Source organism: Zalophus californianus, chromosome 2, assembly GCF_009762305.2.
Source record: "Zalophus californianus isolate mZalCal1 chromosome 2, mZalCal1.pri.v2, whole genome shotgun sequence".
Lineage (NCBI taxonomy): Eukaryota > Metazoa > Chordata > Mammalia > Carnivora > Otariidae > Zalophus > Zalophus californianus.
In genome coordinates this window covers 4,804,033-4,826,566 of record NC_045596.1, presented here as the reverse complement: position 1 = coordinate 4,826,566, position 22,534 = coordinate 4,804,033, and the positions used below count along the sequence as shown (strand labels likewise).

General features: G+C 51.7%; 1 protein-coding gene across 4 annotated transcripts in view; it reads left to right on the top strand.

The window, feature by feature from the left end:
• LOC113924624 (high mobility group protein 20A-like) overlaps positions 1–21,741 on the top strand; it is a 43,198-nt gene extending 21,457 nt beyond the window's left edge. For 2 of the 4 annotated variants that reach the window (XM_027598647.1, XM_027598645.1), the window contains exons 3-11: positions 2,836–2,915; positions 3,729–3,852; positions 6,657–6,783; positions 8,903–8,964; positions 12,113–12,221; positions 15,853–16,056; positions 16,906–16,997; positions 19,376–19,505; positions 21,576–21,741. In XM_027598647.1, the coding sequence (XP_027454448.1) occupies positions 2,836–2,915; positions 3,729–3,852; positions 6,657–6,783; positions 8,903–8,964; positions 12,113–12,221; positions 15,853–16,056; positions 16,906–16,997; positions 19,376–19,505; positions 21,576–21,580 (933 nt within the window). In that variant the 3' untranslated portion in view covers positions 21,581–21,741. The remainder of the gene's footprint in view (positions 1–2,835; positions 2,916–3,728; positions 3,853–6,656; positions 6,784–8,902; positions 8,965–12,112; positions 12,222–15,852; positions 16,057–16,905; positions 16,998–19,375; positions 19,506–21,575) is intronic. The other 2 variants (XM_027598646.1, XR_003520736.1) reach the window with 2 other exon arrangements.
• Positions 21,742–22,534: the final 793 nt, after the last annotated feature.

The following is a 22,534-nucleotide window of genomic DNA, read 5'->3' as shown; positions in this document are numbered from 1 at the left end:
CCTACTTCCCTCGTGCAACTAGCCGGGACCCAAACTTTGCTGGGGATTGACTATAAAATCCACAGAGGCCAAGAGTCTTTTCCTAAGCATGCTTGTAAGTAAGCATCATCCGAGCTTTGGCCTGGTTCCCAAAAGAAGGACCTGAAAAGTTGCATAAACTAAACTATTTTTCTCTTTGATGCTTGCTCAGTCTCCTTGTAGAATCCTGTTCATGAGCATGTCCTTGAGGTCTTCTCTCCCTGGCAAGGAGAAGACACATGTGCAGAGACCCCGCTAGGTGCCCGGTCCTGGGCTAGCCCTTTACAAATGCTCGTTCATGGCCCCAGTGCTGCCTTCTCTGTTGTAGTAGGAGCTGCAGGGGTAAGCGCAGCTCTCAAACCATGGTGTATCAGAGCTGGGGAGCGGGGGGGGGGGGGGGGGGCGTGTCTGTTACTCCAGCCCCTAGTACCTTCTGTTCCACCCTGCTGACTCCCAAACGAGCTTTTCTCTGTAAAAGAAAATTCTGTCTATTGAACCAAATATCCAAAACTCACCGTCTGTTGCAATTTGAATATGAAAAGTCTGTGCTGGTCAAGAATCCTCTTGGAAGGGATTTCCCCCCCGCCTTGGATTTTGCCAATCAAAATGGCAAAATCGACCCTCTGTTCTGCTGCAAGTGGGCTTTCTTGTCCACTGCCAACCACACTGTTTTCTTCACTCTTGTCTTGCTCACCATGTTCTGCACTGCCTTTCCTTTTTAATGCGTGTCCTCAAGTGGATGGGAATGTTCTCCACGCAGTAACACCCTGTGCTGATGGCCAGATCTATTTAGGGCAGAGTCAATTAAGTGCAAATCCTGTGTGAGAAATGGTGGAAGAACAAAGGGCTTCAGAGTGGCTTATCCTAAGCGCCCCTGTCTCCATGACTATAGTTTGTGGGCAAACTAAGAAAATACTCAGGAAAGATTTTCTTGTAATAAAGAAGCTGAAACAAAGGGCCAAGGACAGCAGTAAAATGATAAACAAGCACATTTATTTTGATTTTTGATTTATAATACGAGGAGATAGAGAAGTACAATAAAATACATGGAAATGTTTCCTCTAATTGGAAACAACTTCCCCTCTGTGCTACAGCAGAGGAGCTGAGCAGGGAGACAGAAGGGGGCAGCTCTGGCTGGGAGGCAGGGCAGAGGTGAGCTGGCCCACGTCCCACTTGACCCCAGGTAGCTGTGGGGTCTCTCTCAGGAGGTACAGCTCTAACAGAAGCCATGGCGTGCTCCCGGCTCTCGGCTTGGCACGGCTACTCAGTGGCCAATCACACCACACTTCTGAGTGTCTTCCCGCAGCATGGGATGAGGATAATATTTGCTTTCGCGGGGGGGATGTGAGACTCACATTCGGGACCGCGGATGTTGGCGAGCCCTTGGTGAACTCCACTGTTGCGGGGGGTGTGTTCCTCAGAGGAAAATCAGCACCGACCTCAGGCCCTGGGAGCTGTCCAGGGTCCTGAAATAATTGTCCTTCACTTTCAGCCGCCAGGGATCAGCATAGTCTGTGCATTGGAAGGGAGCGAGGGAGAGTGTCATTATTGTGCACCTACTGCATGCCTGGCACCTTGCTAGGTACTCTGTGGCACTATCTCATTACCACACATGTTTGCTACCCTGGCTCTTTGCCTCTTCCTGGCCTGAGCTCTGCCCTCCTGCTCCTTAAGCCCCCTGATGCCAACTGCTGTCCTGACCTCTGTCCTTCAGTCCCCAGCACATCTGCCCAGGCAGCCTGCTGAGCTACAGGCCAGCTTTGTATCCCCTGGCCCTGGGAAGACTGAAATGGGCATGTCTGGGGGGAAGCTTTGAAGAGAAAAGCTTGAACAGCTGAAACAGAGGTTTACAAGGACCCATTCTGAGTTCTTTCTACTATTCTGGGCACATGCATATGTTTGGTTTAGAAAACTTGGAATCTGAGCCCTGAGTGCAAGGACATCCAGGCTGTCATTCTGTAACCTCTACCCCTTGTAATGAATTGCTGCAATTATTTCTATCCATGTCAGCCTCCACCACTGGGTTGTGAGCTGCTGAGGGCAAGGCCTGTGCCCTATTCAGTCATCTAGACTCCGAGCAGGCACACAGCCCTGATGATAGCAAGGGTTAGGACTAGGCAGTGTCAATGGACCCAACACACAATGAATGGAAGAGTAAGTCTGCAGCTTGGTCTTTCTCCCAAGACTGGCTTCAGTGGGAGAGAGTTCAATCATAGCGGCCTGCACTGAGTGAGTACTTCCTGTGTGCCTGGCCCTGTTTTAAGAACTATGCGAATATTAGCACATTTAGTCCTTACCACAGCCCACAGGTAAAGGACTATCATGATCTCCATTTTACGAGTGGGGAAATTGAGGCGTGGGGATGTTCCTAATTTGCCCAAGGCCACACAGCAGGTAAGTGGCAGAACTGAGATGTGAACCGGGCTGGGTTCCAGTCAAGCTCAGGTGTTAACCTTCTGCCTCTTGCCCATCCCCCGCCCCAGTGCCGAGGTATGGCCCCCTCCCCCTGAGAAACTAGTTACCTAAACCTTGGGTTGTTTTGTTGATCATGCCAATGAGCATTCTGCAGCTTGGATGAGAAGGAATGTCCCGACTCCCGCACCTGCTGGGGACTGGGGCAGTGATCGAATCTCCATGCCTCAGTCTCCTCGTGTTCAGGGGATCATCTCTACTCTGCAGAGTTGCTAGGATGTGAGAGACCATGGGGACAGAGAGGACACTTTAGTGTCCTGCTATTGTTGATGTAAACTGTGATGGGACTATGGTAAATCATGACTGAGAGTCTTGAGGTTTTTTTCTCTGCTATTTCTCTTTCAGAAGAGGAAAGGGGGCTGGCCCAAAGGCAAGAAAAGGAAACCCCCGAGGGATATTTCTGTTCCCCGTGCTCCTATGACAGGGTAAGATGGGGCAGACTACCCGACGGTGTGCTAATACAGTGGCCATGTGTGCAGGGCCTGGTCATGACCCCATCTCAGCCTTGATCTGTTTTCCAACGGGGGGGCCACACACCATAGGGAGGGGGTGCGGGTTGTTAGTTCTTTAAGCTGTAATAAGGTTCTGATGCTCAAAGGAGGAGGACAGAAGAGCTGCATGAGGGTCACAGACCAGAGGGGGGTGGCTTTGGGGCCAAGCGGGTCTGGGGTGCTCTGGGGTGAGCTAGTTAACCTCCATCAAGGCTCAAGACGCTCCTCTCAGTGCCCTGAAACCTTATCCCTTGTCCCCTGGCATCTTGGGCCGCAGAAAACAGATCCCATGACAGTCACTCCCCACTGCTCTGCAGGTCACCCTGCTGTTCTGGAAGCTTCTGCTCTTTTCCCTTTATCCCCATGTTTCTCAGGGTGAAGGCCTTCTTCTGCATCTCCTATAACCCTGTGGACAGGTGGCATTATGTACGTCCATTCCACAGAGGGGGAAACTGAGGCTCATACTTGCCGCCCCCTCTTGGCATGCCTCATGCCTCTGCCTTGGGGAGCCTCTTCTGGCTCCTTTGTCTTTCATGAGTCTCTGGATAAATCAGCCATTTGAGTATTTCCCCCTCTTGAATTAACCTCCATTCACTGGTTAGATTGGAACTATGGGCAAACCAATGATTACTTATTTTTATTAAAAAAAAAAACAGGAAGTGGAAATCGCGCCCCTGGGCCCGCTGCCCCTCCCCGCCCCCTGCAGTCGGTAGCTCAGAGCTGCTGTTTGTTCCATTCCCGGCACAGGTACATGATCTTCTTAAACGAGCAGAGGAGCCAGCTGAGGGCCAGGCACCCAGATCTGCCATTTACGGAAATCACGAAGATGTTGGCGGCTCAGTGGGCTCAGCTGTCTCAAGAGAAAAAGCAAGTAAGTACTTTTCTGCATAGAATGAGGAGAAAGTGGCCCCCACTGCCAACAGCCTCCATCTGGGGCTGTTCCCCCCCAGCTCATCTATTCACACAGGAGCCACAGGGAACCTTCTGGAAAGCAGGTATGAGATGCCTCTCACCCCACCCCTTAAAAGCAATTGCCAGTTCTCCCTTGCTTTTGGCACCCACCATTTAGCAAACTGGGTTAAGCAGAATGACTAATCCATGAAACATAGGTAAGTTGTCAAATAAGTTTGGGAGATTCTGTAGTAAGTCCTGTGAAATAGGTTTTTCCCTCTGCAGAAGGTTTTGGGAGCATTTAATAAGATTCTGTTTACTTAAAAAATATTTCAGTTGAGGCCCATGCTCTCGTGGAGGGAGGCATGGAGGGAGAGATGGAGGAAAGCACTTTGGGGGCATGAAAGTCTCTGAGTCTCAGCTCTAGGGTGAGACAGTTCTCAAACTAATTCTACATGGAACCCCCTTTCCACAGAGCACCTGTAATCTCCCCCGGCAGCATGTTCTTGGGGTCGCAGGGGAGGAAACACCAACTTTGGGGTACAGCCAAAGCCCCTTTAGCACGGCAAATGTGTCTCCTGTCAACTTCTGCCACCCCTCTTCTATACTTGTCAGCCACGCTGGTCAAGCCATGCCTGCTCCAACGTCACCTCCTATGAGAAGCCTTCCCAAACCCCCCTAAGTAGGTCTGACCCCAAAGCCCATACTTTTCCCAGAGCAGCCTCTTGCCTTCAGAGTGTCATTTCTTTGGGTCAGATGCAATGACCCTGAGATGAACGTCTTTAAACCTCTGCACTTTCAACTTGTGTTGGCCACAGAAAACCCATCGTTCAAATTAATGATTAGAGAGAAGTCTTTATTTGGGGTGGGGGGGTGTCAGTATCAACCCTCGTCTTACAACCCAGCTTTACAACCACTTGGGAAATAGATCCAGTGGCCAGGCACTGGACAACCCCTGGCCGTCCTGGACAAGGCAGGCCCCTGACTATGGCCAAGAGCTAGACAGTGGGTCTCAGAGGAGGGGAGAGAAGGCGGGACTCCACCGAGCATCTCTGATTCTGGCCCTGGCTTATGACTCAGACAAGCCACTCCTTCTGCCGGTATAGGAGAGGCCAGGAGGTTTAAGCCAATGGAAACATCAGAAGAGGGGAGGAAGTGTCCCCATCACGTGCATGTTAACATGTCAAACCAATCAAAGCAAAACTACTGTGGTTACACTTGGGTGAGGGTGGTTAGGGCAGGTCCCCACCTGTTACAGTGACTTAACCCCCTAACGTTCTAGTCTGAGCGGCTGAGACACAATTACAATTTGCTATGCAAATAAGCAGGGTGCTGGCAAAGCCTAGCACATCTCTGGTGGGACATCCAGAGGCAGAGTCTCTGAGCCAAGGTTTTAGGGTATCTCTGAGCTATTTTCATGATCTCAGAAATCCTCCAACTTCTCCCTGCCCCAGCTGCCATGCTTGGAGCTCCTCCAAAGCCTAGTTTTAAAAACCCTGCCTTACACCATCATCAGCTGTCCCCTTGATGGGACTCAGGTCCCTGTAAGAATGGGGCGGAGGCTGTGTGCCCCCTGACAGGTGGAAAGAGGGTCCAGAAGCCTGAGGAAAGAGGCCATCTGATGGCCGGCTCCACACTTTAGGAGGACCAGCATACCACTGCTTTAAAATAGTTTTAACTTAATAACATGATTATTTCTTTCAAATTACCAAGTGCCTAAAATAAATAACCACTGTGGATATTCATCACCCGACAAGTGTTCTTAGGACAAACTTTCCCCACCCCCCACACCACCCATGCTGTCCCCCTGTTGTCCCTGGGTTACACCAGCCTGGTGTGGCTGGAGATGAGTCAAAGTCCCCACCCTCAGGGGCTCAGAGTCAAGGGCGTCAGGACCCCTGATGGGGACGCATACAATCTAGGGTGAGGATTGCCTGGGACAAAGGTCTGTACCAGGGCCTGGCATGCTCCAGGAGGTCTGAGGGCACAGCCCAGCCTGAGGGCACCAGAAAAAGATTCTGGAGGAGGTAAATCAATGTTCTATGATGGATCTTGTAGGATAAGTAGGATTTACCCAGAGGAGGAAAGGCGAGATGGGTATTTCTTTTCTTTTTTTTTTTTAGATTTTATTTATTTACTTGACAGAGAGAGACAGCCAGAGAGGGAACAGAAGCAGGGAGAGTGGGAGAGGGAGAGCAGGCTTCCCGCTGAGCAGGGAGCCCGATGCAGGACTCGATCCCAGGACCCTGGGATCATGACCTGAGCCGAAGGCAGACGCTTAACAACTGAGCCACCCAGGCGCCCCGAGATGGGTGTTTCTGATGGAGGGAAAACAGTAGCCGAGGGGGTAGCTTGGGGCTGGCTCTGATTTGTCTCTTTATCACCAGTACCCAGCCCAGCATGCTACACAGGGTAAAGCACTGCTTTTGTATGAGTGATGATTGAATAGAAGTGGCATGTCCCTTGAGAGGGACCTGATAGTGCTACCTTCCTCGGCAATCACCAGATCACACGTGACAGAATGGTGAAAGCCTCGGGATGGGGGAGGGGCAGATTCCTGTTGATTGGAAGAAAACCTTCTGTAGGGTCAGCATCATTTAAACAAGGAATGAACTTGCTGGTAGGTAGTGAGGTCCCCATCCCATGGGTATGCAAGCAGAAGCTGGGTAGTAGCTTCTTGGGACCTTCCTAGAGAACCCAAGGCAAATTGGACAAGAAGACTGCCCCCCCCCCACCTCCCAGATCAGGAGAGTCTGAGAATCACCACTGTGCTCCTTCTTCCAGAGGTATGTGTATGAGGCGGATGAGGACAAGCAACGCTACATCCGTGAGCTGCAGGCTTACCAGAGCTCCCAGGCGTGCCGGGCCTTCCTGCAGAGGCAAGCAGCGCACGGGGCGCGCACATTGTTGGGTGAGTGGGGCCCGGCCACGGGGGCTGGGGCTAGCTCTCCCTGCCACTCTGGGATTTTTTTCAGCAGGAGGCATGTTTAGAAAGCCCTTGGGGCTGGCCCTAACCCCATCCAGTGTTCGCACCAGTCACCTCCAATTTAAAAGCCGCTTCCTCTTACCCTTTGGATATGAACCCTTTATCCAATAGATGGATTGTGGTGGGCCCTGCCCAGCAAGACACCCTGTCCTGGCTTTCTTCCTGTGCTCCACTCACTGGCCCCCACCCCCACCAATGCTTCCTGGCATCACCACCCAAAACACCACTCACACCAAATCTTTGTCTTGGGGTCCAGCTCTGGGGGTCCCAGCCGAAGGAAGAGAGGAAGGCTGCCTTTATTGAGTGTCTACTCCCCATGCCTTCACCAGGGAGGGCACCTCCCATTCATCGTCTCTTCCTCCTCATTGGGAAGTCATCCCCCCTCCTAGGGGCGCATGCCCACGGGGCAGTGTTGGGAGTCCTCACCAGCAGGGGTCCGGGAGCTCGGGTCCAGGGAGGTGGGCTCCTCATCAGTGGTTCGGGGTCTACCACCGTTCACGGGGAGTGTTGTGCCCTGCGCTCTCCGTGCTTGGGGCTGACCACCATGCCCAGGACTTCCACGCAGAGCCCATCGGGCCCCCACGCTGCCACTTCTCACTCCCACCTGAGCTCTCGCCTCAGTGGTCAGGGTGTGGGCTCGGGAGTCCAAGTGCCTGGGTTCAAATCCCAGCTCTGCCACATGCTGGTTGTGTGACTTAGCATGAACCACTAAAGCAGTCTGTGCCTCAGTGTCCTCCTATGAAAATTGGGCTGTAATCAGTCCCTCTGGGCAGGGCTTGGTGCAGAGCAGAGGAGTTAAATTGTAGGGAGCTTGGTGCCTGGCCTAATCTAATATAACAGTATCTGATTTTATAGACATCATCCCATGGTGAACATGTTTAATAAGTGAAAGTAAATCAGACATCGAAGTCATTATTCTCTGCAGACTAAGCAATAAGGTAACTACACAGAACACTACAGGTAACAACATACATTTACTTGCTCAGAGTGGCAAGAGTTCAGAAAGTTTTCACACTGGGTACCCCCCTCTTTTTGCTCTGCAGCAAAGGCACCCCACCCCAGCTTCATCCAGAGCGGGGATTAGCAAACTGCTATAAAGGGTTAGACCGTAAATAGTTTACCTTTTGTGGGCCACGTGGTCTCTGTCACAACCTCTCAACTCTGGTTAAAGCAGGAAAGCAGTTACAGACGGTGTATATTGTGTGCCAATAAAACTTTATTTATAAAAACAAGCAGAAGATCAAGTTGGTCCACAGGCCTCTCCACTCTGACTCATTGTACGTACTGGGTTTCCACCTCACATTTACTTTTAATCAAGCACCTGCTGATTAAAAAACCATCAATCTGAAAACCACTGATCTGGCATGTAACTATTAGCAGACAACCCCTGAGCGTAGTGGGGCCTCCGGTCCTCACTATGAATGTCAGAGCTAAGAAAACTGTGCCCCGAGACCCTTGGCCAAGGGTCCACTGAGAGCAGCTGTCTTTCCTGCTGGTGTTTTCCTCCCTAAAGACGCTGCTTGTCAGACTTAGCAGGGAACACCCCGTCTTACTTAATCCTTCAGTCTCGCGGGAGCCCCTCGGCCTGCTAACCGTTGTGGTTGTTGGGAGACTGTCCTCACACAGAAAGCTGGTGTGCTACAAAGAAAGGCGGTTCCAACAGAGTGTGGTTTTTAGACAAACAAGTTGTGTTACTGCCTGATGGAAAACATGGTAATTGTTTAAAGCTTACCATATAAAAATCTATTAATTACGATAAACAATTTTTTTAACATCACCTAGAATCTGCCATGCTAATCAGAAGAATGCACTCTTTTCATTTTTTCCTGGTTTCTGGCTCATCGTTCCATATACATGGAAGTCAGGGGTAGCCTCGTGGGTTTCAGGGGCGCTCAGACCTCAGTGGGACCTGAGCCGCTGAAGCCAAGCACTCGTCTTCCAACAGGAGCCTGGGGTCACTTCTTAGCCTCGGGAAGCACTTCCGACCCTCAAGGTGACCACCCCTCCCTCAGATGCTTTCTAACTGATGCCACCTGTCTTCCAGCAGGACCAGGCACACCAGGAAACAGATTGGAGAGGGTTGGCCTTCCATTCTCAGCACTTGATGTAAGTATTTGTTTTCAGGGGTGGAGGGCGGGTAGTGGTTTTGAAATATCACCTCATTGGGCAGGAGAGACTGAAAAATGTTCATCCCCAAAGATAACCTAGGTCCCAGTACCTGTGACCCATGAATGTTACCTTACGGGGAATGGGGTGGGTCTTTGGGGATGTGATGAAATTGAAATAAGGGCATCAGATAGCCACAGGTGGCCTCACAGGAGGGAGACAAAAGGAAAGGCTGCGTGACCACAGCAGCCGAGGTTACGGTGATGTGGCCACGTGCCGAGGAATGTCGTTAGCCACCGGAAGAGGCTGGAAGGGGCCAGAAACAGGTTCTCCCCTAGAGCCTCCAGAGGAAGCATGGCCCTGCCAACATCTTCATTCTGGCCCTGCCAGGCTGATTTTGGACTTCTGGTTTCCAGAACTGTGGGAGAATGAGTTCTGCTTCTTTACGTCACCAGGTGTGGTGACTGATGACAGAAGCTGCAGGAGATCATTCCAGGAATCGGCTATGATGGAGACAGGCTGGTGCTGTCTGGGGGTGTTACTCACACGGCAGGCGATTCTGACTCCCCCTAATGAGGAGTCCTAAGAATACATGGGAAATTCCCAGAAGGCATGCTGGTCATGCTGGGCGCAGATGGATGTGAAGCTGAGCTCTAGGCAGAGGAGACAGGATGGGCAGAGACCCAGGGAAGGGAGGCCACGTAGGGCGTTTAGGGCACGGGGGGCCGCTCAGGCTGCCCAGAGCAGACAGTGGGCACCAGGACGGGGCGGCCGTGCCTGGAGTCGCTGGACAGTATGAGCTGCAATGTGATTGGTAGGTGTTTTCCCTTTGAGCTTTAACTGACAAAGAAATATCTATTTCGCTAACAAACAAGGAATCACTGGAAATGAATTTTAAGGGGCTGCCAGATGTGCTTACAGTGAAATTTTCTGGAAGGCCACACAAGAAACTCTCACCCAGGGGGAGTAAAATGGGATGGGGCACACTTTTACTTTACACCTCCTTTTTTTCTTTTATTACTTTAAGCATGCATTCATAATAACTTTAAAAGTTGTTTTAAGTACACCACCTTCTATCATGATGATAAAATGATTTGAGGACTTACAGTGCCAAGGACTTCCTAAATCTGTCGTCTGCCTGAAAGGTCAGCCCCCTGGGGCCCAGGCGGGGCTGCGGAGACAGAAGCCCCTCGCGCCTCCTCTGCCCTGTGCAGCCGGGTGCTCTCCCACCGACCCAGGCACCCCTCCCCAGAGCCTGAGCCCGCCCCACTGCCTACATGTCAGGCTGTCCATGACCTGGCGTCCACCTCCCTGTCCAGTCTCCTCTGCCTTCCACGTGCCCACCTACCCTGGAGGGCTGTCAGCTGCTGATCCAGAGCCTCCCCTTTCTTCCTCACCCACCCTGTGACCCCAGACAAGCCCCTGCTGTCCTCACGACACGCAGCTCAGAGCGCGGCTGTAAACGGAGTGCTCAGTGACCTCTGGTTGAATTGGAATTTGAAAACATGAATTGATTCTAGTAGATGAAGGCCTCACGCTTCTACTGAGGGCCGTGTGACTAGATATACAGCATGACAGATTACAGGATAAGTGGTTCCTGGCTAGTTTTTTCTTCGACACATTTTCTTGGGCACCTTGCGATTTGTTTTCGCTTAACAGCCCTTCTGAATCTTGGCGTCAGGTTGCAAGAGGATTGGTGGTAGGGATCATCTGAATGAGGGTGGGGTCCCTCCCATAATTGTTGCCAGGGTCATCCTGCATTGTCATGATGGGCTGTATGGTAAGGATATATTTCTATAAGCAAACGTGAGAGTGCAGAACTTTGTGTTGAGGTGCATGTGAGCTGAGTTTGGACATTCACTCTGGTGTCTCAGCACCAGCCCCCGGCGGGGGCAGGCCCTTTCTCGGATGTGCTGCACCGCAGACCCCTCTCCCGTCAAGTTCCCTCCTGACTCGGGGCTCTCCAGCAGCCCTCCGCCATCTCTCCCTCTCTGGAGCTCCCAGGGCTCTCCTCCCTCACTGCCCTCTCCTAGCAGGGTCCTTCCACTTCAGCAGGAGGTAGAGCTAAGTCTCACAGAGGGTATGCAAGAAATCACTCGACCTCTTGCAGGTCGAGGACACATATCCGGGCTGAAGGAGCTCCTCTCTGATAAGGGACAGAAGTCCTAAGAATCAGTGAGCTGCGGAATGTCCTGAGTCTCGTCAGCTCCTGGCTGGCCCGGGGTCAGGAAAACATATGAAGTCTTTGTCAGGAAGCATCTCTTCCAAGAGCTTAGGGAATTTTTACATCCCCAAACTAATAAACATAAGCAAATGCATATAGTTATATATGTTTCTTAATTAATTAGGTTTTTCATTTAAAAATAATATATGTGTGGGGCACCTGGGTGGTGCAGCCTGTTGAGCACCCGACTCTTGGTTTCAGCTCAGGTTGTGATCTCAGGGTCATGAGATTGAGCCCCATGTCCGGCTCCACCCTCAGCAGGAAGTCTGCTTAGGACTCTCTCTCTCTCTCCCCCTCTGCCCCCCCAAAATGAAAAAATAAAAAAAAGAATAATAATAATATTTGTGCATGGTAAAAACAAATGCAAACAGCACACACAGGCTTCTGGGAAGAGGTGGGTCCTGCTCACAGGCGCCAGCCCGCCTCTGCATCCCAAGGCATTCACTATACCCAGCTTCTAGGGCATCTTCCAGAAATAGCCCATGGATACATGCAAGCATCTATGGGCTTGTGCATAGATATTTTGATAAAAGGACACATTTTTGTTATTTAATCATAAAGCTCATTCTGGTTTAGGATTTCAAAGTAAACTCTTTGCAAGTAAGCAGAGCCCAGAGTTGGTTGTGCGCTTTCTCAAACAATCCCAGTTACCAGAACTCCCTGCTGTTCCCTCTTGGCCCCATTCCTCGCATTTCCCCCTTGTGGGAAATGACAGAGGTCTTGGGGTGATTTGAAATTCTCAGCTGTGCTTGGAGAGGCCTCAAGCCGGCGAGGGGTTTCTCCGGGGGAGAAGGGATGAGCAGGATGAGCGGGACGCAGCCCAGCCCGAGAGACGTGCGGAAGCCCCTCTGAGCCAAGTGTATGTTCAGAGGTGGTGGGAACGCCATGCGCTTCCACCCGCCTCCGAAACCTTTCTGTCCACAGGGGGATGAAGGCAACGACCTGTACTGTAGGACTTGCAGACAGTTCTTCAGCTCCTTGCATAACAAGAAGGAGCACCTGCTGGGAAAGCAGCACCTGCAGAACCTCACAGGTAACCCGCCCACCCTGCTCTTCTGTTTGAATGTTAAGACCGGATCTAATCAAATGCTCTTAATATTAGGTGTGCACGCGGGAGGGGGTGGGTCTTCAGGGAAAAGCCTACGGAGTAGCCTCTTCATTTGTTTTATTGATTTTTTTTTTTTTGAGTGCAGTTGACACACGATGTGACATTAGTTTCTGGCGTGCAACCTAGTGATTTAACTAGTTTCAACGTTGTGTTCTGCTCAGGGTGTGGCTACCACCTGTCACCGCACAAAGCTGGTACAGTGTCATTGACTCTGCACCCTGGACTGTGCCTTTTATTCCCAGTGTCTTCCTCATTCCATACCTGGAAGCCCGTAGCTCCGCCTCCCCTTCGCCGGCTCCCCTCACCCCCACGCCCCCCCCCCCCAGCAACCATCAGTGTGTTCTCTGTATTTATAGGTCTCATTCTGCTTTTTGTTTGTTTATTCATTGGGTCTTTTTTTTTTTAGATTCCACATATGAGGTAATTGTACAGTATCTGTCTTTCTCTGACTCATTTCGCTCAGCATGCTACCCTCTAGTGTTGTTATAAATGCCACAAATATGTATGTACCACACCTTCCTTGTGCACTCTTCTATGGAAGGGCTCAGGCAGCTTCCGTGTCTCGGCTATTGTAAATAATGCTGTGATAAACATAGGGGTGCCTATGTCCTTTTGAAGGAGTGTTTTCATTTTCCTTGGGATAAACACCCAGTAGTGGAATTACTGAATCATAGGGTAGTTCTATTTTTAATTTTTTGAGGCACCTCCATGCTGTTTTCCAGAGTGGCTGCACCAGTTGGCGTTCACACCCACAGCTCACGAGGGTCTCTTTTTCTCCACATCCTCGCCAACACCTGTTGTTTCTTGTGTTGCTGACTTTAGTCATTCTGACAGGTGTGAGGTGGTAGCTCCTTGTAGTTTGGATTTGCATTTCCCTGATGCTGAGTGATTCTGAGCATCTTTTCATGTGTCAGTTGGCCATCTGTAGGTCTTCTTTGGAAAAATGTCTGTTCAGGTCCTCTGCCCATTTTTTAATTGGGTTTTTTGTTTTTCTGGTGTTGAGCTGTATAAGGTCTTTACATATTTTGGGTATTAACCCCTTACTGGATAGGTCACTGGCAAATATCTTCTCCCACTCGGTAGGTTGTCTTTTGCTTTATTGACGGTTTCCTTTGCTGTGTGATTTGCCTCTTCACTAACCTCAGGGCCTGGATTTCACATTCTCCCTGCCTGCAGCCTCTGTGTCCAAGTCACCGCGGGCTCACTCCCTCCCTTCGCTCCTTCACCCGGGTCTTGCTCAGGTGTCACCCTCTGGAAGACGACCCCTGCTTGCTGTGTGCACCGCTGTGCACCTCCCACCCCTCCCGTCCTCCGCTGCCTTCTTTCTCTCCATCCTTCCATCTTCTAGCAGCCTCTTTGCCCTCTGTGTTGTTTGCCATCTCTCTCCAGGATTTAAGCCTCTTGTGTTTGAGGATATTTCCCTTTCATTCACTGCAGTACCTCCTGGGCCTAGAACCACGCCCAGCACGCCTAGCAGGCTCTGCATACATGTTTGTGGAGTGAATGCGTGCATGCATGAATGAATATGTCCAACATATAACCCTCGAGCACTTACTCCTTCCCAGGCACTGAGCCACATGCTAGGGACACAGACAGAATAACACAGAGCTCTGCCCCAAGGAATCCAAAGTGTGCGGATTAATATAACAGTGTCTTGTTAAGATGTCTTGCATTCAAGTGAAATGAGTCCCACAGCACAGGGAGGCCCCGTGATGATTACACCACATAGCATCGCAGGTGTGCTCTGGGGCTGGCAAAGATCCCCCAAGAATGAGAGCAGCTACGTCAAGTGCTGTAGTAAGGGGTGACATCAGTTTCTTTCTTCCGCCATTCCTTCATGTTGTTAAAACTAGATCGGACCTAAGCCCCTCCTCGGCACCATGCTTGCTGTGTGGCCTGGGGCCAGTTACTTAACCTCTCTGTGCTTCCACTGCCTCACCTGTGAAGGAAGGATGAGATTGCCCACCCCTCAGGGCTCTTCTGAGGACCAACATCAGTGCCTTGTGCGAGCCTGGCACGGCCGAGATGCCACCTCCTCCGACGGCTTCCCTGATCCCGCACTTGGGTGGGGGGCTTCCTTGGGGCTCCTGAGGCTCCACACATACGCTTAGCTGTACGATGATCATCCCGTTATTGTCACCACCACCCCGCGTGCACATTCATGTGCACACGCACTGGTCTGCGCTCCCGGCGGGAAGGCGGGTGTGGGTCAAGGCTCCCATCTGGCCCCGAGTGGATAGCAAACAGTGATGAAGGTGTGCACAGAGGTACCGCAGGCTCACGGTAAGGCTGGGGTTTAAAAGCAAATAAACCGTTTTCAGTAATGTCTTGTTTAAGGTGAGTAATGGCAACGAAGATGAAAATGCATCTCATTACCTGCAATTGAGCGTAACCTGTACGCTCGGATGCCTGGAGTTGCACTGTGTAAAATACCCGCTGAAGTGGGTTAAGGCTCATTTCAGAATCTATAAAATCGTGTGCTGGGGGACCATGAAGTTGTCACTGCATGCGACTGCAATCGGTGTGACTCTCTGAGGGCCTCTGCAGTTATTGAAGAGGAAACGGACATGGGCAAACTTCACTCCGTCTTCCCTCTAAACCGCCTACAGATTTTACCTTAATGGCCGGGCTCTTGAGAGCTTTTCCGTTTCTGCTCGGAAGGCTGTGATTTTGCTGGGACAGCGCCGTCTTTGAGCCTCTGAGGGTTGGTCCTGTGGGGGGAGGGGGGACAGCCCCACTTCCCCTGGGGGCCCAGGCCTCACCTGGCTTTGTTGCCCTGCCCCCCGCCCCCGCCCGAGGCAGAGTGAGCCCCAGGATCACCTGGCCTTGCTGTCCTTGCCCTAAAAAAACTTGAGCTGTCCTGACCCCAGTCTCTGCTTCCGCTCAAGGAGGGCGAGGCCCCAGAACTCTGTCCTTGTGAAGACAGAGTTCACATACCCTCAAGTTCACCCGCTGAGAGCAGTTCTTAGAATATTCGGATACGTTCAACCATGACTTTAATTAAGGTTAGCACGTTTTCATCGTCCCCAAAAGAAGCCTCAGGCCCATTAGCAGCCGCCATCCCCTGCCCCCCCCGCCCCCCCCCCCCCCCCCCCCCCCCCGCTCCTGGGCAAGCACTGAGGCGTCTTCTGTCCCCATAGGCAGGCACAGCTTTTTAACACTTGATGTCTGCTTTGCGTGGAGCAGGTGGGGTGGTATGAGAGGTGGCTAAAGGCACCAGGTTTCTTTTTGGGGTGATGAATATGTTCCAAACTTGACCGTGGTGATGATTGCACAACTCTGAATATACTACAAACCACTGAATTCAGCACTTTCAATGGGCAAATTGTGTGGTACCATGAGTTAGAGCCCAGCCAAGAGCTCCTCCCCCGGGAGGACCCCCTTGCTGCCACCCATCTGGCCCCAGGCCCGGAGCATTCTGCTTATTTATCTTTTTCCCCGGGGACACGGAGCAGGGACTGCCTTGCTTGCATCTGGACACAGGGTCAGGCCCAGAGATGCCGCTCATTTTTGCTCAGGGGACTGACCTTCCCCGTGGGATTTCTTTGCTTTTTAGGGAAATTCGAAAAAGATTCCACTGAGTACTTAAAGCATCTGGAACCTCTGGAGAAAGAAGAAGGTCAGAATTTGCACAAAGGAGACTCAGAGGAGGAAGCTGAGTGGCCCCATCCACTTGTGCTAGGAGGCCTGATTCCAGAGAAGCGTTTTGCTTCATTCGACTTGTGTTTCTTGCAAGAGTTTATCTTTAAACTTCTGAAAAGTAAGGAGTCAAGTTCAGCACTTTCCTGAAATAAAACCAGAAAACCCACTAACCTAGGGTTTTATGATCGTAGTCAGAATAACCTCCAATAAGAAGTTATGATATTAAGTGGAACCAAAAAAAATGCCATCTAGGAGAATAACAATAAGTAAAAATAATAATCACATGGGAAATAACCAAGAACATCCACTGAGCCAGGCACAGGTCTGAGAACTTTAGACAAATTTACCTCTTTTAATTCCCATAAAAGTACTGCGAGGTTGGTAATAGTATCTTTTCCTTTTAAAAAAAGGAAAGTGCGGGGTGCTTGGCTGGCTCAGTTGGAAGAGCATGTGTCTCTTGATCTCGGGGTCATGAGTTCGAGCCCCACGTTGGGTATAGAGATTACTAAAAAGATAAACATTAAAATAAAATAAGGAAAGCGCAGCACAGAGAGGTTAAGTAACTTGCCCATGGTTGGACAGCTGGCCGATGGCTGAGCTGAAATTTAACCCCAGGCCATTGGGTTCCACGACCTGTGTTCTTCACAGCTTCCCCACAGTCTCGAGTATGTGAAATTACACGTGTGTAAATCCACGCAAATGTTAGTGGTGGTTATCTGCAGCAGGCAAGAGGAGGGGGTTATGCGTTTCTTCGTTCCTTTCCGTGTCTGCACATTTCCCCCTAACGGACAGAGATGTCCTTCATATTATCAGAGAAAGAAAAACTCTCTCAGGATTTGGGGGACGACCTGCCCATAGTGGGGGCCTCGGCTGTTGCCTGGCGGGGGGCGTACAGTTCGAAGAGAAGGGGAGGGTGTTTGATGGAAAAGAACAGAAAAAGATGGCCTTCCTGTACCTTTCCTCCCAGTCAAGGAATTTGAGCTCAGAGAGCTGAGGAAGACTCTAGAAAGAGCCCGAGTGGAACAGGAGGCCCTGCAGAGGCAGCTGGTAGAGTTCCAGGTGAGGCGCCCGGGGAGGAAAGCACCCACGTCCTGGCTCCGTGGCCCCCTGCTCAGCTCAGGGCCCTGAGGTGTCCACAAGGCAGGGATGAAGACCACACGGTCTGCTTGAAACACCGCATCACAAACCCCAGCGTCACTGGCCTCCGCACCATCCAGGCATGAGCATACGTGTTCTGTGTCTTTATAAAATGCAGTGTTCTCTCTGGTTTTGATGCCCAGAAATTGTGCCACGAGCCTTCTCATGCTGCGTGCTTATTCCACTCAGTGGTGGCCCCCAGTTTGTCCCCAGCCCCTCCCGACTAGAGCTGGGGCTGTGATGAGTGTCCCTGCGTGTGTCCCATTACGGAATCTGTGGTCTGGACCGCACACCCCAAGAAGGGGGGCCGGGAGGCAGCCGGCAGATGCCTTTCCGTGGACAAGTATGCGTAAATTTAGGCATCCATGGGTGGCATCTATTTTAATGAAAGCGAAGAGAAGAAAATGAGGTGAAACCATGCCGCAAGTCACAGTTTTTAAATGTGTTATTTTATTCTGATTATAAAATTAACATATTCATGGAAGAAAATTTGGAAATTTCGGAAGTGTGAAGAAAATTTAAATCCAATCGTTAGACAAGCATCCTTAGCATTTCAGAGCAACAGTGTCTAGGCTTTCTATGTGCAGCTAAATCTGTCTATTCATGTAGATAAATACTTCTATATTGTCTATATGTTATCATGGATCTCTATGTCTAAATAAGTATGTCTCTCTCTGAGGAGGGAGGGAGAGAGGGAGGGAGGTAGAGAGACAGACAGACTGACAGAAAAGATTGGGATGAAAAACCACAGTTTTGACTCCTACGGTTTCCATTTTATTACACGGTAAGCGTTTGCATGTATCCTTCGATGTTCTTTTACGAATTGCCTCTCGTGACCGTATAATGTTTCATTGGACAGATGAACCCTAATTGAGTCCCTGTTTCCCAGTCGCAGGGCACTTGGGTCACACCCAGGTATTCTATTATAAATGACCCCACACCGAACATTCTGTCCACCTCTGCTCATCCTCAGCGGCTCCCCTCAGGAGAGACGTCTGCAAGTGCCACCCGCAGGCTCTAGGGGATCCAACCGGGCTCTGCCCTCAGCAGCTGTGTGCCGAGGGAATGTCCCTGGTCCTCGGTCTTTCATGTGTCAGCTGGGGGGGTCACGGTGGGTCTGCCCTTCGGGTGGTCGTGAGCCATGAACTGCCCAACTCCACGTGGAGTTCCTGGAGGGCTACCTGGAGCCTGATGGTGTCACCATCACAGCATCGCCCTCTGGGGGCTGTCCCTGCCCCCCCTGCTCCCTCCAGCAAGCTCTTCACCTCAGACTTCCATGCTCCCCTAAGTTCCACTGCAATTCCCGGTTCCCTTGAGTCTAGCTCATCCCCTTTCCTGCAGCTTGTTAAAGAATCTTGAAGAACAGTGAATATTAAAAAACAAAACAAAACAAAACACAAGTAACAGGAAAGAAAACACCTAGCTATCCAAAGCCACCACAACGTGACCCAGCAGCCTGGGCGGCAGGAAGGTGTGTGCCATGGGGGGTGGGGGCCTGCCCATTACTGTCCATGACCTTGTGAGCGGGGTGGTTCACGGAGATCCCAATCCACATCTTTAGGGGGAGACAACTGTGCCCCCTGCTGGCGGGGCCCTGGCATACAGATACCCTTTCTCCATGGGTGGGAGCCCCCCCTCCCCCCACGCACGCACATCACCCTGAGGCTGGCCACGTCTTCCCTCGCCGGGGCTTGATTTCTGCTGTGGGGCCATGTGGCTGGGAGCCTGAAAACAGCCAGCTCAGAAGTCCAGCCCCGCTGCGCATCCGGGCCCCCTCCCTGGCTGCAGGGCCTGGCTGGGCGTTGACCTTGGGAATCGTACCTCCCCAGCCTATAGAATGAGCCACAGTGAGGCAGAATGGGCCCGGGGTAGGGGGGTAGAAAGATTTTAATGGGTGAGGGCTGTGTCTGTGGCTAGCTGTCCTGCTTCCGGGAGCAGGGGGGCGGGGGGAGATCTGGGACGTTTGAGGATTGGGGGTGTGTCTTGCAAGAGCAGCCGCAAGACCTTCCTTATTTGTTAACTTAGGAGTTTACTTATTTACTTACCTATTTATTCATTTACTTGTTTTGTACTTTATTTCCTTATTTATTTCCTTGCTTATTTACTTACTTACTATTAATTTACTTATATACGTATTTACTTACTCTTTTTCTTATGTACTTTCCTATTCACTTATATGCATATTTATGTACTTCTTTATTCACTTTGTTGTCTATTTACGCGCTCACGCACTCACACGCTGGCATGCCGTGCTTCTGCCGAGGGCTGGCCGGCCGTGAACCCCTAGGTACCCCTTTCAGAACCAGCAGCAGAGGCTGGAGGTAGAGCTGGTGGGCCTGAAGACCTACGGGGTCGTCCTGGAGAAGGAGTTTGAGAACCTGAACACGGTGCTGATGCTGTCTCACTTCGGCCTGCAGGTGATGGACACAGGTGAGCCCCTGTCTCAGGCAGCCCCTCCCCACTCCCCATGCCCCACGTAGCCCTCTAGGTCCTCACTGGCCAGCAAAATCAAGGCCACAGGGGATTCCTGGCCACTCACCTGTTCACAACTGCATTCCCCCATTTCTTCACACAGTGTGCTTTCCTACACGGCCGGCACACCCCGACTCTGTGCTGGGTGCTGGGGGTGGGGGTGTGGAAATGAACATGGTGCTGGTGATCCCAAGTCCAGGCCCTGGGCTGGGCACCTCGGGGAGGAAGAGACCAAAAGCCCCTGGCCTCGAGCGTTAGTCAGGGAGTCAGACCCTGGGTTACTAGGCTGCGGGCCAGCCATGTCCCGGAGGGGGGCTGCCCTCCATGGACAGAGGTCATGGGCTCAGGAGGGAGGCAATTCCTTATCTGTGGGCTTCTAGAAGGGCCTGACAGAGGAAGGGGCACTCCAGCTGGGCTCAGGAAGCTAGTCACAAACCCCTCAGGCAGAGAAGGGGTCACAGGCACACTGGGCAGGAGACCCCATGTTTGCAGAGGCGGGGAAGTTGGGAAACGCAGGGTGAGGGGGCGAACATAGCAAGGAGATGGTTGTGTCCTCAGGTGGTAACTTATGGGGTACCTTTTTCTCTAAAGAAAAAATTCATGAATACCATTTCATCGTGAAATACTTAAACATGACCGTTTGTAGGAAACATAACACATGACCACTCCCTTCACTCTCTCCCGACCCCCATCAAACCCTTCCTGGCCCTGGAGGTTGTGACTGTCAGCATCTTCATGCATGTCCTTCCTTCCAGGTGTCTCTCTGTACATCCACGAATGGGGTGATAGTAAAAATTAAAAACAACGGGAACTCTTGGGGACACTGGCTGGCCATGACCTTGGCGCAGGGTTGCTGGGCCTCCTGCTAGACTGATGGTGGGGTCTTGGCAGTTGGGGGGGCCCTCAGGCAGTGGCTGCTTACCAACCAGTCTGGCGGTTTTCAACATTTTCAGACCCGGTATGGCGTCAAGGGCCAGCCGCCCACACTGTCCAGACAAGAGGCAGACTCACCCGTCCGCAGCTTATCCGTCTCCCACTAATGGCACAGCCGTGTGCATATCACCATCAGGGTGTTGTTCTGTACGCGTCTTAGAGAACTCTCCATCTATACGTGCAGCTTCCCTCATTTTAACCTCTGCAGGGCGGGGTGTCGCGACCCCAGCACACCGGTCCACTGCGGATGTGCACTGACGTGGGGACACCCAGGGTTTCACCATCACTGTGGAGCAGGAGTCCAGAACACACTACATCTGGGAACAGGGGAGTGCTCCTGCTCTCTTCAATAGCAAAGCCTCAGCCCAAGGGCTCTGGCATTGAGAGATGAGGAATAGGTCTTGCTGCTTCAGAAACTTGGAGACCTTCCTCTCCCATGCACCACCCCCCTCCCTTCCCAGCCCTTTATCCTGATTGAGAACATTTGCCATGACTTCCATGTGAATTTTTACACTTACATAGGATTAAGGAGAGGTGACCAGGCTTAAGGGCTCCTATACCAGAAGAGGATGGGTCTGCATCAGGTGTGGGTAGCAGATAGGAGGTACATTCTTTAACGTTCATAAAGCCACCTGCCCCAGCACCTTCTCTGCTCTGGCCACTCTCTGCTCCCAGCCGCTCCCCCTCCAGACCACTCACTCAGTTCATTCCCAAGACATCTGTGTACATCCCGTGCATGCCAAGTGCTGGGCCCCGTGCCAGGAACCCAGACATTAGAGGAGATGTTTTATGACCTCACCGAGCTCACAGGCTCAGAGGGGTGGCACACGGGAAATAAACCTAGCCATCCCGGGATGAGCTTGAGTCCCAGACCTTCCTCCAGGGATGAGTCGGGGAGCAGGGGCCTCCTGCTTCAAGACCCCGTGTGTGTTCTCTGCCCCAGGCCCAGTGCCTAGTAGGCCTCCAGGAGTCTTCGAGGGGAGGTCAGGTGAATGGAGAGCAGGTGTGGTTTGTGCTGACATCTGCAACAGCCCTTGGGCTTCACCCCTTTTTTGTGGCAGTAGACTTCTCTGAATGCCCCTTCTAATTCTGCAGCGTAAAGTGGTGCCCCGCACCCACGGCCAGGACCTCTCCCAGGAGCTCCGGGTTCAGCTTCCACAGAGGCACCTCTCTCTGCGGAGAAAGGACCAAAGATCCTGGGATTTACATATGGGAGAGTCAGGATGGCTGTACTGACAGGAGAAAATAAATTGTGTGTGTATGTGCAACAGACTCGATCTGTCATTTATGCCTGGGGCTGAGCAGTGTCTGCTCTGTAAGTATTCCTCCCGGGGGCTAAGAGTTGAGCAGCTTTGATTTGGGAAGATTTGGGTCCAGTGCTTCTGTCTTTCCAAGCGTGACTTCCACAGGGAGTACGGTGCAGGCCTGCTCTCGGAGAACATGCCCTTCCCTCGGGCACTCTTTGGTTTCCTCTGCTGTTATAAGGCTTGACCTCAAAGGATGGGGTGAAGATCAAGTCAGATGATCAGCTTGTCTGAGTTTGGGTCCCCTAGGGGGCAGACCCTGGGATCAGGATTTGCATGCAAATGGGCTATTTGGGATCTGAGTCCAGGTTGGGGAGTAGGGAAGGGGAGACGGCCAGGAAAGGGTGAGCTATCTGACCAAGAAGCCAGCGAAGGCAACTATAGGCTAAGCCCTGGGGAAACGCTGGGAGCCACTACAGGACACTTACCTGGGAACATCCCACCTCCTGGCCAGGGAGCTGGGGTATTTATCCAGCACTCCCTTCAATCATTGCTGGAGAGTGGCTTCCGGAGGGTTAGTCCCCTGACCTTCTGGCCTGCTGTGCAGCAGGCAAAGGGAGCACGGGAGACCAGAGAGCCTTGGGCTGGGAAATGCATGCTACAGGTAGAAGGCTGGCCAGGGGGCCCCTGGGGTGGCAAGAACAAGGGATGTGGTTGGGGCATCAACAGTGTGTATTACAGGACTGTTGTGAGGCTTTCTAGCCTGTTAATGGATTTGCAGCCGGAAGATGGGGTTGAGGGGTCATGGTG